Source organism: Athene noctua, chromosome 32, assembly GCF_965140245.1.
Source record: "Athene noctua chromosome 32, bAthNoc1.hap1.1, whole genome shotgun sequence".
Lineage (NCBI taxonomy): Eukaryota > Metazoa > Chordata > Aves > Strigiformes > Strigidae > Athene > Athene noctua.
The window spans coordinates 475795-494030 of NC_134068.1; the positions used below are offsets into that span (position 1 = coordinate 475795).

Consider the following 18236-nt stretch of genomic DNA (forward strand, 5'->3'; position numbering starts at 1 on the left):
CACGAGAAATCACAGCGCTGCCAGCTCACAGCAAAGGCTCCAGGCTCTCGCCTCTGAAGCAAAACCCTTCCAATCTGCACTTACGCATTTCATACAAAATCCACCAGCAATCCAAACAGCTCCGTCCACCAGAAAAACAACCCCTGGCTGCTATGGGGACGTGAGCAGCCGGGCACGTGTTATCAAGAGCAGAAACCCAGGATCTGGAGCATCGCTTCACCGCGGGTGTCTCCCAGACACACACGACCCCAGAGATCCTGGCACCGCTGCCCGGGGTTCCTCCTGCACCAGAAAGAATTCCGACACTTCTACACGTTTCCTTCCGATTTACACCGGCAGCAGCCGGGGCATTCATTCTGGTTTCTCGAGCCGTTACACTCTTCCCTTGATTAACAGCCATCCCCGGCCAGACTCCAAACCAGATCTCCGGGAACCTCGGCAGATGGGTCTGCAGGGGAACGCCCGGTACCGCCGGGGGTCCGACAGCTGCGTTCCCTCGAGACAGCTCACCTCCAGCTTTCCAAAACCCCCGAAAACACCCACAGCCCCGGTGCCACTGAGAAGCAGCGGGAAAACGGATCCTTCGCTCAACCTCGCTCTTGCCCAAAGTGCAATTTCCACGCGGCCCTGGCGCCCAGAAGCCCCCATTTTACTCGCACGGTTTAACTCTCCTCCGCGCTCTCGATCCGCCCCTCGCGCAGTTTCTCTCTCCCACGAACACGCGCAGGCCCTCCGCAGATCCCCCCCGCGTGTTCCCGGCCGCCCGCCCCGGGTCCCCGCGCAGAGCCCGCGGGAATCCCCCGCCCGGAGGAACCGGCGTCCCGGCCCCGAGCGGCCGCCCCCGGCCCCGCCGGCCCCTCCGGCAGCGCCGCCCCGCCGGCCCCGCGCCTCGCTCCGCGCCCCCCCGCGCACGGCCCGGCCGCCCCCCCGAGCGCAGCCCGACCGCGGGAGCGGAGCCGCGGGGCGATCCGCGCCGTCCCCGTCTGCCGCCGGCTCGGGCGGGGCGGCCGCCGCTCCCCCGCCGCGGGGCCGCGCGGGACCGCGCCTGCGCGGGGGGGCCGCGCCCCGTGCCCGCGGGTGCGCCTGCGCGGGAGCGTCCCGCGCGCCCGCGGCCGTCTCCGCGCGGGGCTCCGCGCCCGCCCGGCCCCGGTGCCCGGCGCCTCCGCCCCTGCGCGACGGGGCCGCTGCGCCCGCGGCGGGGGGGGCGGCCGCGTCTCCCGGGGCCGGTCGCGCGGGGCCGCGGCCGCGTCTCGGCTCCGGGCGGGGCCGGCGCTCCGCGGGCGGGGCCGCGTCCGCGCACGGTCCCCGCGCCGCCGCCGCCGGGCGCTCTCCGGGGCTGGAGCGGCGCCGCCCGGCCCTGCCCGCGCTGCCCGCGCTGCCCGCCCCCCCGCAGCGCCGGCCGGGCCGCGGGCGGGGCTCGGTGCGAACGGGCCATGCACAAGGCGACCGCTCGCCCCGCACCGGCCAACAGCCCGCTCCCGGCCGGTGACCCCGACAGAGCGGAGATCCCGCCGCCGCCAGACACGGCCCCGGGGCTGTGCTCCCTCCCGGCCGGAGAAAATTAACTCTCTCCCAGCCAAAACCGGGAAACTCTTGCCGAGGTGAAAGCTACTCGGGCCGCGGGGGAGAGACTGGGCACGGGCGAGCGAACGCCGCGGGTGACCGCCAGGGAGAGACGGGGCAGGCTGGAGGGTTTCTGTCGGATCGCAGCGGAAGGTCCGGGCTCCGTGCCGGGGTGTGAGAACCTCTGGGACCAGCCGGGGGGCAGGAAGGTGCTGAGGGGACACGATGGGGGCCAGGGGGTCCCCGCCCCGCCCAGCGGAACCCTGCCCCACCCGGCCTGGGTGACGCGTCACAATGTGACCCCTTTGTGACATCGCTCCGTGTCACCCCCGGCACCGTATCTGAGCAGCGCAGCCCCGCAGTGCCTGACAAGACGGGGAAGGGACAGGGCGGGAGCGCAGCGAGGAGACTCCTGAGCACAGCCCGCGTCTTTTCCCGTCGCTCCCTAAAGCTGAACCCCCACCGTCCCTCAGCCGTTTCTGAGGATGGCAGAGAGACCCCCCAGCAGCCCCAGGGTGGTTTGGGAGGAGGTGGGGGCTCCCCAGGAGAGCAGCTCTCTGCCGGAGCCCTGCGAGGTGTCCCTGGTCCAGGCCCTGCGGATCGGTGAGCGAGGGGGCCGATGCCAGGACCCCGTTTCCCCCGTTTCAAGCTCTTTTCACCCCTTGGGAGGCTGGTTGGCCGAGATGGCCGTTGTCTCACCGACTCCTCCGTGTTTCCGTGTAGACGAGACGCTGCCAGAGGAGATTCCAGAGGAAGCGGGATGGGATTCTGAGGGCGCCTGGTTGCTTTCTTTACTTGACTGCAGCGACATGGGAACGGTAACGAGCTCCCCCCTCGCCGGGACCCTTGTCCGTGTCATCGGCTTGTGCGAGCAAAGGGACCCAGAGGTGGTCGAGCTGCTCAGCCAAGCTCAGCGTGACACGCCTTCCCCCGTCCTTCCTCCCGTAGGTGTTTGGCGAATACTTCCGGCCTTCGCAGAAGACGGACGTTCTCCTCGTGGGCATCGAGGCCTTGACGGCAGACGATGCGCACGACAGGCAGATGGGCGGTGACATCGTGGACATGGCCATGACAGACCCCGTGTCCTGGCTGACGGATGTAAGTGCCCCGTGGCTGGACTGTCCTTCTGTGTCAAGACGTGTCAAATCTTCCCTCCTGCCCTAACCCGGCTCTCTCGGGCACCCAAAGCCAGGTCAAGGCAGCAGGGAGGGGTGGGAAGGGCAGCACCATCCTCACCCGTGTCCCCTCCAGGTGCCAGAAATCCTGAGACACATCCACAGAAATGTGGAGCACATCCACACGGAGCCAGCCCGGCGCAGCCTGCACTCGCTGCTGCTGCTGCTGACGGAGTGGAGCCCCAGGGAGGTGGTCAGGAGCCTGTTGGGCATCTCTCCAATGAGTGACAGGTACCGGCCCCGACAGCCTTGAGGGCTCGTTCCCCACGGGGAGAGTGGCCCAGAGGCCGTCTGGCTGCCAGACCCACAGAAAACTGCGGGCTATCCCCGAGGGGCAGGGCTCTCCATCCCACCACGCTTCCCCCTGCAGCCAGAGCCGGCCCAAGCGGAGCCCGTGCCCCGTGGGAACAGAACCTCACCCCCTCTGCCTCCCCGGGCACCCCGAAATGAGAGGGTGGGCAGGGCCGGGGTCTGGAGGCGCCGAGGCAGCTCTGCTGAGCGAGTTGGCTCTGGCTCCGCAGGGCGGCCGTGGCCATGTGGGAGGTGCTGGTCTCCATGCCCTGGGCTCTGCGGAGAGTCATGTCGGAGCTGCTCGGCGTGCTGCAGGACTGGCGGCTGAGCAGGGTGTTCAGCTCTGCCACGGAGGACGCCTGCATCTACCCCTTGGCTGTGAGTGACCCACGCCCAGCCCCACCGCTCTGCCTTCCTCCTCCTCCTCCTCCTCCTTCCCCTGCTCAGCACCAGCCAGACCCCCGTGCCACAGGCTCAGGGCCACCCCGTGCTGGTTTGGCCCCACCAAGCCCGTCCCGGCACAGGCAGCGCTCTGCCCTCCCCCCTGCCGGCATCCCCCTGCCCAGCTCCGCAGCCTGGAGACCCCGGGAAGGGGCAGAAACCAGCGTCGAGGCGGTTGCTGGTCCTGGGTCAGAGACGTGGGGACTCGGAGGTGGCTTCAAGGGGAGAGGAGACCCTTGCCATGGAGCGTGCTGGTGCGGGGAGGGAGCCCTGCAGCTCTGCTGGTCTCTCACCGCTGTCTCCATTGTAGCTCCTGGCCTGCGCTAACATTGACACGGAGGAGTTTGCTGCCCTCTACAAGGCCCAGAGGTACCTGAGGCGTCCCAGCCCGGTGTTCCTTTCGATGGTGCTCACGGGCCTCAACACGCTGTCGAAAACACCTGAAATGGTGAGTGGGGGGTTGGCAAGGGGAGCCACATCGGCAGGTGGGGGCTGGGGCGGTGGGGGGGTCTTTCACCGCTTCACAAAAAGGCAACGGTGTGTTTCGTACAGGCCAGAAAACTCGCGGTGCTGCTCCCCGACATCCTGGAGACCCTGACAGATGCCAATGCCAATGTCAAGACGAAGGCCCTGGTGTTGTTCATCAGCGTGATGGGTCACATGGAGAGGGAAGAGGCCAACCTCATCTCCCTGAGCCTGGCGGAGAAGCTCCTGCCCCTCTTCGATGATGTAAGGCTGCCGTGGGCGCCTGAGCCGAGGCGATGGCTGCAAGGTGGCTGCCCTTGAGTGTGGCCATGCGGGAAGCGTTTGGGCAGGGGTCCCCCCCTTGCTCCTCTTGTGTAGCCTTTGGGGGCTCTTCCCCTCCCCGCTCCTCTTCCGCGGCCTTTCAGGGCTCCGGGGCCGTTGAGCCGCAGCTGCAGGTCTGGCCGACGGCTCCTGCGTTCAGGATCCGGCCCCAGAGCAGCTCCTCTCCCCCGGCCACGCTAACGCCCCTGCTCCCTGTGGGCGAGGAGCGGCTGGTGCTGAGCTCCCTCTGTCCTCCTCCCTGCCAGGAGTGCAGCCGCGTGCGGGAGCTCTCCATCCGCCTCTTCCAAGACATGATGAAGACCGTGGTGGGGAGAAACAAGAAAAAAATGTTGAAGACAGTGCAGAGTGTGCTGCTCCCACTGTTACTGCACACCAACGAGGAGATCGAGAGCGTGGCCAAGGTGCAGTGACAGCGATTGGTGTCACGGGGAAGGGTGTGCTGACACCACGGGGGTGGCCTGGGCCTGAGGGACAATGGGAAGGTGTCACCGCAGGGTCCCGCTGCACTGGTCCCCGTGCTGCAGAGCTGGAGGGGGAGGTGGGGACCCCCTGCCCCACAGGAAGGGTCCCTGCAGCCCCAGCACGAGCAGGGCCAGAGAACCTGGCACAGGCAGTTCCCTGCTCAGCCGGGGCCGGCTCCCAGAGCGCGGGATGGCCCCAGCAATGAAGGGGAGCCGGTCCCGGGATCACCCCGTGCCCCCAGCTCAAAGCCAGGCCCAGAGCAGGAGGATGCCAGGTCTCCTTCCCTGGGCTCTGGGGCCATCTCCCAGCCTCTGCTTCTCCGCAGGCTTCCCGGGACACCCTCCACGCTTCTGCCAAGTTCCTGGGCCTGAGGAGGCTCAGCTCTGTGGCCAAGACAGGGCAGACACCCCTGATCGGAGAGTGCTTGGTGAGGACAACCCCCAAACCCCCGGGGCGGGCTGGACGGGGGCTGCAGCCGTGCCCGGGGGGGCTGTGCCGCTCTGCATCGCCGCCCTGCCCCGGCCCCGCTGCTCCAGCTGCAGCCTCCTTCCCTGCCCTCCAGCACGCAGCCCCCAGGGGCTCTTCTCCAGGAGAGCCCGGCCCAGCTGGGCCCTGGCAGCGGGACGGAGGGGTCTCGGCACCCCCAGCCCCCTCTGCCCGCGGCTCTCTCTGGCCCCCAGCCCCACGGGGCTCCTGGCTGGGAGACGGGAGTCACTGGGAGGGAGCTGGGGTGCTGGCGGGAGGGACTGGTCCGGACTGCTGTGGAGGGTCCGCACCAGCCCCGTGCCCTTGTGCTCCCTCAGATAACGCACAGGAGGAGCAGGGTGGAGGAGTATCTGCTCCAGAGCCTGCCCTACCTGAAGGACCCTCAGGCCACCGTGCGGGAGGAGGCCGTCAGGTTCATCGGTGAGTCGCCAGGGACCCATTTCTGGCCGCCCAGACCCAGTCGCCACTGGTGGGGCTCGCTGGGGGTCTTGATGGGTCCCAGAGCCCTCGGGAGCTGTCCTTGCCGGGGGACAGCCCTGCCCAGGGGGAGCAGAGCTCTGACATTAGCTCTGTGCCCCAGGTCTTGCTGCGCGGCGCCAGAGCATCCTCAGCCAGGAGAGGCTGTGGCACATCTGCGATGGTGAGTAGGGGACAGAACCCGGGCAGGTGCTGCCGTGCCCAGCCCCGCCCCAGGAAAACGCTCCGGGGGCAGAGGAGTAGTTTCAGAATGTTTTTTCAAGAGCAGTTTCACAAAGTTGTGTGTGTCTTTGACACACAGGTTAGCATATCTCTTTAGTAAGGTCTTGAAATGGGAGGAATTTTGTTTTCTCCCCAGACAGGAAGGGAATTTGTGGGGGAAGGACAGCCGTCTCTGTCCTGCCCCTTGCCAGGAGGCTGATGATGTCCAGACTCCACACTGATGCTCAGATCAATACACGGGCTCGTTGAGGCCACACACAACTCTAGACCAGCTCGTATGGCAAACAGAAAAATGACTCTGTGGTCTGGCCCAGTCCTGAGCTCCTTTGTGTGTCGGGGGCACACGGGTCATTCCTGAGCAGCAGCTTCAGCCGCTCTGGTTCTCTCACCGGCTCCTCCTGGCCAGGGAAGAAGATGGATGGGGCTGGCATGGGCTGGGGGGGGTCCTGGGGGACTCTGCAGGCACTGGGGGCTCACGTCTGCTCTGCTCCCTTCTCTCGCAGCGCTCCTGCCCTTGGGGAAAGACACTGAACTCTCCATCAGGTCCCTGGCAGCCAAGACCATCTCGGTCCTGACCATAGAGCAGAGTCCGACATCGAGATGGAGCCTGCGGTCGCTGTGCTGCTGGCTCTGATGAGCCTTCAGGAGACCAAACGCTCTGGAAACAGGCTGTCCTTGAATAATTATTTTTTTTTAAATAAAGCTGGAGCCACAAGCCGCTGGGACTCCGTAGCGTCCTTCCCACGGGGACCCCCCTGAGTGTGCTGAGCAGGGTCCCCCCGGGCCTCTGCCGCTGCCCCCAGGACCGCACACCCGCACCCAGCCCGGAGAGGAGGAGGAGGAGGGAAGCTTGGGCCCATCCTGCCCCTCCTGAGACACCTCAGGGCACAAAAAAGCTCCCGTGCGCCGAGCTGGCACGTCGCCATTTGTCCCAGCACCAAATCCTCTCTTGTACTGGGGAGCTGGGCTGGATTTCACTGGGCACTGGTTAGTTGTTAGAACATTCTATGGCCAAACTGGGGCATTCTGGGGTCCAAAGAGAATTTTGGGGCAAAGTTTGGGGGCTTTTGGGGGTGCTGGTGCAGCGCTGCCCGCCCCTGCCCGCGCTGCCTGCGCTGCCCGCACCCCCAGCAGCGATGGCCGGGCCGCAGGCGGGGGGCGCTGGGCGGGGGTTCGGTTTCTCCCGGCACTGTCTGGGCTCGTCCTGCCCAGCGCGGCCGCGCTGAGGCTCCTCCAACCCCGGGGTGCTGAGCGGGGCAGTGCCAGGGGCCCAGCGCCGCCCCCCGCTGTCTGCTCGGCCCCGGGGTGCAGAGGGGGTTCAGGTTTCTCCCGCCGTGGCTGGCAGCTCCCGGCAGCAGAGGAGTCCCTGAGCCACGGCCTGGCTGCGGCGGGCGCGGGAGCAGGGCACGGGGCTGGGGGTGGGTGTCATTCTGGGGTCTCTCGTTGCCAGGCGCCCCCAGACGGCGTCGAACCGGGGAAGCTCCGCTCGATGCGTTCACCGGCCCGTGACGCCCTTGCTGGAGCTCCCTTCAGAACACACAAGTTGTTCTGTGTCTGGGCGCTGCCGTCCCCGCCCCTGCAGCCCCACCAAACCCACCACGACATTTGGGTGCCCTGCCAGTCTGCCGAGAGCCCGGGCAGAAAGAGCCGTTCTGCCCCGCGGGGATGTCCCAGGGGACGTCAGCACGAAGCGCAGGACAGCTGTATCCTGCCACCCCTCTGGAAACGACACCCCCCTTGGAGAGAGCTGAGAGGTCACACCCAAGCCGGCGCTGAGGGCCCTTTCTCCGTGCCCCGTCTGCTGGCAGAGCACGGAACCAGAAACGAGACTGCGGCCAGGCAGATCAGCCCTGCGGAACAGGAACAGAGGGGCCAGGAATGAGAACGACAGCAGCTAAGGCGTCAAAATCACGCCAGAAACCTGGGACGTGGCCCCTGAACTGCGGTTCTGTACCATCAGTGACAGGGGAAGGCTGAGCCACAGCCGTGCGCCCTCCCGTCTCACCAGCTGGCAGCAGCGCATCTCCAGAAGGGCCGGGACACTTCCACGCAGCCAAGAGTGGGTGCCAGTCCCACACCGACACCGGCACTCTGGGGATTTAACCCTTTGCAGAGGCAAGAGGGCAGCCGTCAGCTGCCACGGCAGAACAACTCTTTGGCAGCTCCCCGAGGAAAAGGCAGCAGATCAAACACTGCAGCCCCCAGCTCCAGACCAGCCTCTGTGCTCAGACAGGAGCTGCCCTTGGATCCGAGGGGCGACTTCGCCCAGAGCCACGCGAGCCTGATCCACCCAGAGATACTTGTACTGCTGCAGTACCTCGTGCGTGCAGCACACAGGCCTCTCGCTGCCCGAGCAGAGCAGGGAGAGAGGAGAGAGTCGTCTGAATGATGCCTCAGCCAAAGTCACAGGCAGCAGTGGACTGTCGCTGCCTGCGTACAAACCCACGCCACGCTGACTCAGCCGTGCTCACCACCAGAACAGCATAAAGTATTTGATGGCTGTGCTCACTCCTTATTCATCAGCTGGACTACGATACGTGGTTTGCCTGGTTTGCAATACTCTGTGATCAGAGCGTTGCCATATTTTATCAGTCGGCGAAAACTAATTTCTCGCAAAACTGCTGGAGGACTCCACCTCCCCTCCCCGGTCTAAATCCCCTCCCAGTGGCTGCAGGAAACGCAGATCCCTGTTTGTCGGTGACCTCCAGTGGTGTCCTGACCCGATATCGGGGAGGGTTCTTAAACAATCTGACTTGCGGAAAAACTAACTCCACAACTGTTAAGTTGTAAAGTAGGTACGTTTATTCAGCGCCGGGCGCATGGGGGATCGCTCCTCCACAAGCATGCGCACCCCTTGCAGCTCTCGTCCTGCTTATATATTACAAAATAATGCATATTCATAGAATGCTTATACATAAACATAATATTTCCCCGCCTCCCCTCGCTTCTCATGGTAATTAGGTCTCCTCCTCTTGCGTCTGCGCGTTCAGCTCCTTTGGTGGTCGCAAGTTCCTGGGCGAGGGTCATACAGATGAAGTAGCTCCTCTTCCTCGCTGAATGAACTTTTTACCTTATTCTTCTGCGCAGCCTCAGTTGTTCCCTGGCTCCTAGCTAAACCGCAAGGCCAATTAGTGTTAGGATTTGAGGTGATCTATTGCTGATTTGTACTACTTCAAGGACAATAGGAAGCTTCTGTTTGAGCCAGAAGATAATATCTTCGCAACAGTGTCAGCCCCTGCTATGTCTTCACGTATAGCCCCCTCATCTTGGCGCAAGCTCTGCGCCATCTAATTAAAATTGTTTAAATTCCCTATCTCATAACCTGACAGATCAACCCCGCAGACACCACAGACCCCTACAGACAGCAAAACCCACCGAGTTCAAGGGAAAAGGACAAGCACAGCCCCACATCAGAACGTCTGAAGAGCCCAAAAGGTGACAACAAAGCTTTTTTTTGAGGAAAAATCAGAACCATGACAAAGTTGGGGGTTTTAGACGAAAGCTTTCCCCTTCCCCAGCGATCCCGCCCCCCCTGCAGGGAAATCGGGCCCAGCCCCTGCGCTCAGCCCTGGTGGGCCGGAGCCACCACCACGAGGGCTGGGGCTGCTGGGGCTGGGGCTGCTGCCGCCTTTGCAGGAGAAACATTCCGTCAGCCCTCCAGAACAACGCCAGTGTTTCCAGAGGAGGAATTCCCACTGGCCGGGCGAACCAAATCTCTGCAGGAACATCCCTCAGGGGAGGCCCTGGAGAGCTGGAGGCCTCCTGCCCGGGCCGCCTCCCTGGAGCCCACGGAGCCCTGGCAGAGTGTCGCAGGCAGTAGGCCCTGTGGGGCCAGGGGACCCCGGGGGGCTCCAGCACGTTGTGTCCCCCCAGCACCTGCCCACACTCCTGCCTGTGCCGTGAGGGGGCACTGGGGACCGGGGGGTTATTGGGGGGGTGTTACTGGGGTTCTGTGGGAGGTGTGGGGGATATTGGGGTCCTGGGGGGTATTTGGGTCCTAGGGGGAGTGCAATGGAGTCGTGGGTGGGTGAGGTTGGAGAGGGGTTTGGGGGGGCCGAGGCTGTTTTGGAGATACCTGGAGGTGGCAAAAGCAGTTTCGGTGGGTTGCAGGGGGGATTTGGGGTTCCCGGGGTACCTGTGCCCCCCCCCCCCCCCCCCCGGCGGGAGCTGCTGCCCCAGGGGTACCCCGAGAGCATCAGCCCCGACCCCCTCCAGTACCAGTGCTGGGACGCCGTGGGGTGGGGGACGGCGCCTCCACTGTCACCAGGGCCACCCTCACCTGGGCGCTGCAGGGTGAGTTCCCCCTGATCCCCAACCCCCCTTTTCACCCCGAAATGGCCCTTGGTCCCCAGATCCGTGTTTGGCCCCCAAACCCCGTGTTTTATCCCCAAATTTCCCCATTTGACATCCAAAATCATTTTTGACCCCCAAATCTCCCACTTTGAACCCAAGTGTTCCCGCTTTGACCCCCAAATCAGCCTCAGCACCCTCAAAACTCTCATGTTTCATTCTCAGAATCTATCTTGAAAGTCAAACCCCCCCAGTTTTGCTCCAAAATCTGTTCTAGCAACCGCAAAAGCCTTCCAGTTTCACCCCCAAATCTTCCTTGGACCCAGAATCCCCCTGTTTTCACCCAGAATGTTCTAGTTTGACTGCCACATCTCCCACACTCACCCCAAAATCTCTTTTGGAACCACAGAATCCCCCCGTTTGTCCCCAGAATTTACTCCAGCACCCCCAAAACCACCCAGTTCCATCCCCAAATCCCCCCATAGTTTGACCCCAAAACATCCCTGTAGGCAAAATCCCTTTTTCCCCCCTGTACCCCAAATTCCCTCATTTCACCCCAAATCCCCCCATACCTGCAATTGCCCCTTTCCACCCCAAACTCCACCATGGCTCAAATCCCTCAGTTTCATCCCAAACTCCATGTTCCCAAAATCTCTCAATTTCACCCCCAAATTCCTGTCATACCTCAAATCCTCCAGTTTTATACCCCCCCCCCCCCAAAATCCACCCGGTTCACCCCAAACCTCTCTTGTCTGTGGGCACTCAGGGAGCTGTGGGGGCAGGATCTGTAGCACGCTTGGGGTGTCTCTTGAGATTTTGGGGGTCCGGGTGGTTTTGGGAATATAGAGGAAGTTTGGGGTGGTTTAGTAGGTTTGGGGTGATATGGGGGATAAGGGGGGATATGGGGAAGTTTTGGGGATGATTTAGGGGATATGGGGGAGTTGGGGGTTATTTGGGGGGATACGTGTGGTTTTGGGGTAATATGGATGATATGGGGTGATACGGGTGTGTTTTGGGATGATTGGGGGGATTGTGGAGTTTTGGGGTGATATGTATGGGGGTATATAGATGTTTTGGGGGATATGGGGTGATTTGGGTTGATTTGAGAGGGCATGGGGATATGGGGTGATTTGGAGGGATATAGGGGCTTTGGGGTAATATGGGGGTATAACGGGTGTTTTGAAATGATCTGGGGAGGATTTGGGGTGATTTGGGGGATATATTTGGTGATGTGAGGAGGGTTTGGGTGTATAGTGTGTTTGGGGGTGATATGGGGGTGTTTGATGGGATATGGAGGGTTTTTAGGTTGATTTAGGTGTTTGTGGAGGATTTGGGGTGATTTGGGGCGATATGGGGAAGTTTTGGAGTGGTTTGGGGGGGATATGGTGGGTTGGGGGATATGGGGGTGTGATTTGGTGGGATATCGGGGTGTTTGGGGGAGATATGTTGGGGTGATTTAGGGGCATAAGGGGTGGTTGGGGTGATTTGGGGGGATATGTGGGCTTGGGGGATATTGGGGGTGATTTGGGGTGATATGGGTGGTTTTGGGGGTGATTTGGTGGCATATGAGTGGTTTGGGGGCATATGAAGACGTTTTAGTGGTGATTTAAGGTATATGGTCGGTTTTGGGGTGGTTTGGGGGTATTATGTGGGATATGGGGGTATATGGGGAAGTTTTGGATTGATTTGGGGGACCTGGATCGATTTTGGGATGATTTGGGTGGATATGGTGGGGTTGATGGAATATGGGGAAGTGATTAGGAGGAGTATGGGGCAGTTGAGTTGATTTGGGGGAAGATGAGGGAGTGGGGGATATTGGGGGTGATTTTGGGCAATATGGGTGTTTTTGGGGGTGATTTGTACGGCTATGGCTTGTGTTTGGGGGAGATGTTAGTGTGATCTTGGGGCACAAGGGGTGTTGGGGTGATTTGTGGAATATGGGTTGTTTTGGGGGTGATTTGGTGGGATATGGGGTTTGGGTGGGTATGGGGCATGATTTGGGGAGATATGGGGGGATTTGGGCTGATATGGAGGATATAAGCGTTTTTTGAAGGGATATGGGTGTTTTGCGGTAATACAGGGAGGTTTTGAGGGGATTTGGGGTATTTGGGGAGATACATGCAGTTTGGGGAGGATTTAGGGTTCATCACTACTGGTTAGTTTTGGGCACCTGTGTCGAGGACTCACCCAAAAGGGTTCTGTCCCTGTGCTCCAGCTCCACGACAAAGGGAAGCTCCTGCGGGATGGGGCATCCAGCTCTCCGTCCTGATCAACACCCCAGGTGAGAGCTGGAAACACAGACTGGCCCCTCTCACCCACAGAAGTTGGTGGCCTCATTCCCCCAGGAGAGGGGCCCGCTGGTAGTTTTGCTCAAACCAGCAAGTTTAAGTGTAGAAGCACAAACAGATTCTTCAGACTAAGAAAATAAATAAACCAGGGCGTGTGAAACAGAACAGAGCGCTAGCTGGCGTGAGTGACACCACGCTCTGGCAGGCAGTGGAGTGCCCTGCCGGCAAGCTCTCCGAACTTTTGGTTCTCTTTTTTATTTTGTGTGAGTGAGTGTGTGTGTGGAATAATTTCAAGGAGAGCGAGGGCCAGGACGTGGGGATCTCAGCTCCTTGTTCCTTGCTGTGATCATTAGACACGTTCTTCTAGAGGTGAAGTGCTGTGCTGGGATCAGTTCTGCACGGGGGATACTTGAAGAACGATGAAGAAGTATTTGGTCTGAGGTGTATCAAGCTGAGTGTTTTCTGCTCTCTTGGGTTTAGTTTGAAATCACACCAAAACCTGTGGCTGTGTCTTGAGTTGCCTCCGGTGAGTGCTGCTCCGCGACTCCTGAGCCCCTGGCTGGGCTGCGGCGCCGTCGGAGGGTCCTGCCTCCCGCTTGGCCTCTGATCTCCTGCAGAAGTGGAACGATCAGCACCTGCCGGGTCTAAAGCTGCCGCAGTGCAGCTCGCTTTGATGTCAGCCTTAACCCTTATTTTAGCCTGATGTGCATTTTATGGGTGTGTGGATGTTATGGCACAGAGGAAAAGCAGCTGGCCAGGAGTGAAGCCAGCGAGGAGTCAGGACGGGGCTCCCTGTCCCCCCACTCTCCTCTCCGCGGCCCCGGGCGGCACCTTCCACCCTCCAGACTGGCAGCAGATACGGCAGGGACAGAGTAGCTGCGGCTTCATCACTGGCGTTAGCCAGCCCGTGCCTCAGCTTCCTCCTGCGTGAGCTGGCACCAGGGCAGCTGGTGCCTGCATCTGGGGAGCTTTACACCAGGACGAATAACACTGAAAAGTTGCACGGCAGTCACCAGGCTGGTTTTGCTCCGAGCAGCCGTCAACGGGGTGTAGGTACAGGGCCCGGTGTCCTCTGGGCTGTGGTTCAGCCAAGGCTGAGGGCAGCCACGGAGCGAGGGGCCGGCGTGCCCAGAAGCCCACTGCCTGCGGCGCGGCTCACAGCCGGTCCCAGGTTACGGGCTGTCGTTAGGGGTGATGTCATAACGGGGCAGAAACAAACCACCCGACGACGGGGTGTCAGAGCGTCAGTGCTGCAGCCGCGCCGCCACCGGTCGCTGCCGCCATGCTGCGCTCTGTCCCGGGGCTGCCGGCGGCCTCTGAGCCTGCCCAGCTGCCCCCCATCACCTACCAGCTGCCCCAGGGCAGCGTCTGGCAGGGGGGGCCAGGGCCCATGGGGACCCCGGGGCAGCTGGTGCAGCTGAAGCCGGTGGACCTGCTCGAGCAGGAGCCAGATGCCTTCGCGGAGGCCTCTCCTGAGCAGGCAGAGGACACCACCGCCAGCCATTTCCTCGCCTGGCTCAACACCGCGGAGAGCAAGGACGCCACCCGCCATGTCCCCGACAGCCCTGGTGTGACTGCTTTCCTCCAAGAGCTCCCCGACCTCTCTGCCTACATGGGAGAGGGCAGCAGCCCCAAGGAGCAGGCGGCGGTGGCAAGGCTGGGGGACGGCGAGGACACCGTCCCTGATGTCCCAGACCGGACAGCCGTCATCAGCGAGCTCCCCGACCTCTCTGAGTACGTGGAAGCAGGTGCTGGTGGCGGTGGGGAACAGTAAGGACACTGTCCCTGATGTCCTTGATCTCCCCAACAGCCTCACCAACACCGCCTGCCTTGATGAGCTCCCCGACCTCTCCGTGTATGCGCTGGAGGGTGACGGCCCTCAGGACCAAGCAGCAGTGGCACGTCTAGGGGACAGTGGGGACACCATCTCGACCTCCAGTGTCCCCAGCTTGCCTGCTGACGTCCTCGAGGAGCTCCCTGACCTCTGCAGGTACGTGGCGGGGGGCGGCTGCCCCAAGGAGCGAGCCGTGGCGGGGGGGCTGGGGGATGGCGAGGACACCGTCCCCAGGGTCCCCGATGTCTCCAGCCTGACCGCCTCCCTTGAGGGGAGCTCCCCCACCTCTCGGAGGACAGGGCAGAGGCTGGCTGCCATAACGAGCAGGCAGCGGCGGTGATGCTGGTGGAAGGTGAAATGATCTTCCCCGATGTCCTCGACAGCCTCGCCAGCACCGCCCCCTCCAGCGAAGCCCCCGACTTCTTCGGGCACGGGGCGCAGGGCGACTGGCCCAAGGACCGCTTGGCAGCCGCGATGCTGGGGCACGCCGACCCCTTCTGGGGGGTGCCGGCCTCCCCCTCGCAGGACCCCACGGCGCAGCAGGGCGGGATGGCGGCAGAACTGCCCACCTGGCTGCCACCGAGGCCCTCGGAGACTGTCGAGGAGAGCTCTGCGGAGAGTCCTCCGAGGAAGGCAGAGGAGAGCTCAGAGGAGAGCCCAAGGAAGGATCCCCTGCAGCGACTCCTGGACAGCGTCCTGCTGCGGGTCCCGCTGCTGAGTCCCCTGTCCAGCCCCCCGCGTCCCTCCTGCTGTCACCCGCCCCGCACGGCACAGCTGGCGGAGGAGGTGCCGCGGAGGCAGCCCCGGGTGGGTTTGACCCACGTGCCGCTGCCCTTGGGCGCCATCACCTACCGGGGGCTGCCTGCATTGTGCCGGCGGGGCGGCAAGCAGGCCAAGCGCCGCGCGCCGGCCAGGGGCCCCAGGGCACAAGAGACCTCCCTGCGGGACAACATCCCACCCAAGAGGAGGAAGTTGGTGGAGCAACGGGTGGGAACACACTCAAAAACCCCGCGGGAGGCGAAGCCAGACGGGGACGGCGTGGCGGCAGGCAGCAGCAGGCAGCAGGCGGGCAGCAGCAAGCGGAGAGCACCCGATGGCAACAACGTGCCCGCCAAGCGAGCCAGAACCCTGAGGGACGCCACGGGGCAGAGTGCCGCCCGCCCCCCGGCCCCTTCCGACAGGCGGGCAGAGAAGACGTGGAGCCGGATCCCCGCCACAGGCAGCCTGCGCCCGCCCGCTCCAGCCCCAGCCCCAGCTCTCTCCCGGCGCTCTCCGGCTTAGTTCATTAAAGGTTCGATGTTTGTTTCACAGCGCCTCTGCCTGGGCTCATCCCTGCAGCGGGAGGCGGGGGGCCAATGCAGCCCCTGACCCATGTGTCGATCTGACCCTCCACAGCTTCACCCACTGTAGGAGGAACCCCCCACGATTCTGGGTGGAGATGTTTAATCAGAACTTTAGTTCCCAGACTCGTGTTCAACGAACTAGCAAGAGCTCTCAAAAATCTATCTGCTCCCATGGAAGCAGGAAAATTCTTCTTTAGCTTTGACCTGCTGTCAAAGCTGTCTGGGGCTCGACACGCTCACGCTGCATCAAGGAGGGGTCTGTGCAGGGATCCAACCCCCCTGTTGCGCCAGTGTTACAAATCTCAACAAACCGAACACGATGTCCCGTGCCATTTCCAAACATTTAAAAACGTGACATCAACTCGCCATAGCTCCTGGAGGATTTTCACTTTCTGGCCTATTTAGGTGGATACCATCCTTAAATTTGGCCCTGATTTGAGCCCAGAGGGCAACTCTGCACCACGCAGCCGCTCACTCACCCCTTCCCCCCCGTGCTGGGAAGGAGAAATGAAGCAAAAAGCTCAGGAATGGAGATAGTGACAGTGACGGGTGGCTCACCCATTACAGTCAGGGGCAAAAGACAGACTTCTTAGGGGAAGGAAACAAGACTATCACTTGAATTCAAACACTAACAACAAAAACAACACTTAACAGAGGCAGTGGGACAGGGAAAAGTGTTACGTTACCACACCTTAAAAATCCCTCGCCCCACACCTCCCTTCTTTCTGGGGTCCGTACCCTGGATAACGTCCTCGGCTCCATGGGGTTGCCCTTCTGCTCACCCTGTCCTGGGTGGGAGAAGCCAGCTCTGCTACAATACCAAGCACCCAGACCGTCCTGGGGGATGCATTTCACATGGGGGACCCTCTGAAACCCTCGGACATATGAAGTTTTACTCCCCAGGAAAGGGCTCTGGCACCAAATTCTGTAATGATGCGACACCAAAGGTAAGGAGCTTTCCCCAGGTCTCACTAAGCAGGCACTCCCGGTTTCCAATTTCCTTCCACTGAACTATACAAAAACTCTACAACAACAAATTGCATGTGCCTGGGACCATCCCCTGGAATGGAGGCCAACTGGCACGATTACCCTTCTCCATTTTGTTATACAAAATTTGGTTGCAGAATGCCCAAAAATGCCCGCTGGGAAATCCCCTGGCCCATCCCCGCTCGTGAGCGCTGCCAAGGAACGGCTTGAGCTTTTCCGCTGACATGGGCCAAACCTGTACCCGTAAACATCCGACAGTTTAGCGCTACAGATGGCCGAGCACCGCTTCAGCGCAACACTCACTGCTGCTCTTTAATTCAGTAGCACAGGTACTGCCAAAAATTCCCCCTCAGACAGCATCTCGTGCTAACACACACAGGGTAAATTGCTTCAACACTCTCTTAGAACAGCAGGAAAGAGACGCAGAGGAAAGCCATGTGAAGAGACCAAGCTCATCCGCTACGTCAAGGACAGAAGAGTGGCTCATTGCCTTAAGAATGCAGCCTAAAGAGCAGCTGGCTTAACCCCAGTGCTCAGCTGGAACGCATATTTTCCGTTACTGTGATGGACAGTCAGAAGGTGGGGGGGGGTTGGCTGTTCTTCTGAAACTTCTGACTTTTAAAGAAAAAAGGGAACAGAAGCTGTTGAGCGTCTACAGACAAGGCACTGTCGGAAGCGTGGGATCTAGTAACAAGAAGCGACTGAAGAAATGGAGACAGAAAATGGGAAGGGTCAGCCAGTTCCTAAACACAATTCACAAGTGAAACGATCCTGCCAGCACAGCACTTTTTGCCATCAAAATACTTGATCAGCAACAGTTTACTCCTTCGAGCAAGAGGACATCAGAGCAATTAAAAAGTGAAGAGGGAACAGGTGTCTTGAAAGACAGTGCCTGCAGAGGCAGTGAATTTGAAGGACAAAGAGGCTGGAAGAGATCGCCAGGCCCATCACGAACTTACTCAACTCCGCAGTAAGCCATTTTCTGAAAGGGTAACAAAAGCAGCTTCGGCAAGATCAGAGTCAGACCACAAAATCTGCTTCCTTCAGAGAGCAGGCCCTGCTGTCTCTGAGCAGCTCAGATCCCCCAACAGCCGCTGGGCCGGGCCTGCAGGAGCTGAACAGCTCGAGTCTGAGCAGGGACGAGGCAAAGCCTGGGGAAGAAGGCCAGCTGTGAAACAGTTTGAGAGAGAAAATGTGGGGCAATAGAGCTCCCAAAGGAGATTAAAAGAATCGGGGCTTCACGAACCCAGTCCATGAGCTCGAGGGCTTGTATCTGCACAGATGTTCCTGTACTCGGAACGGCAGAACACTCAAATCCACTGCCCAGGGAGAACAGAGAAGCTTTGGAGATGAGCACAGAGCCCAGCGCTGCCACCTCCTGAACAGCCAGCAGAGCACACCTCCTCCCGGGGGGCAGCTCTCACTGCCACACTGCTGCCCGGGGAGCACAGGGGAGCAGAGTCAGGACAGCTGCAAAAGGTTCAGGGGACTTCTCAAAGGGGAAAAAAAGGAAAGGGAAAATAACCAACATCTTTTTACCAGGCTGTCTGTGGCAAGAGCCATCAAAACA

The 18236-nt window shown here is 61.2% G+C and overlaps 1 protein-coding gene across 1 annotated transcript; it reads left to right on the plus strand.

The window, feature by feature from the left end:
* The first annotated feature begins 2246 nt into the window (after positions 1-2246).
* LOC141972307 (maestro heat-like repeat-containing protein family member 7) lies at positions 2247-6558 on the plus strand. Its single transcript, XM_074930193.1, has 10 exons — positions 2247-2381; positions 2512-2661; positions 2815-2931; positions 3781-3918; positions 4023-4199; positions 4523-4678; positions 5065-5166; positions 5543-5645; positions 5806-5865; positions 6428-6558. The coding sequence occupies exons 1-10, from the start codon at positions 2247-2249 to the stop codon at positions 6556-6558; spliced, it is 1269 nt and encodes a 422-aa protein (XP_074786294.1).
* Positions 6559-18236: the final 11678 nt, after the last annotated feature.

Bases quoted from the DNA above. Each gene is read 5' to 3' on its own strand.
- LOC141972307 (XM_074930193.1), top strand. From the start codon at position 2,247: ATGGCCGTTGTCTCACCGACTCCTCCGTGTTTCCGTGTAGACGAGACG. The intron at 5,646-5,805 runs GTGAGTCGCCAG...TCTGTGCCCCAG, and splicing joins GGAGGCCGTCAGGTTCATCG to GTCTTGCTGCGCGGCGCCAG. The intron at 5,866-6,427 runs GTGAGTAGGGGA...CTTCTCTCGCAG, and splicing joins GCTGTGGCACATCTGCGATG to CGCTCCTGCCCTTGGGGAAA.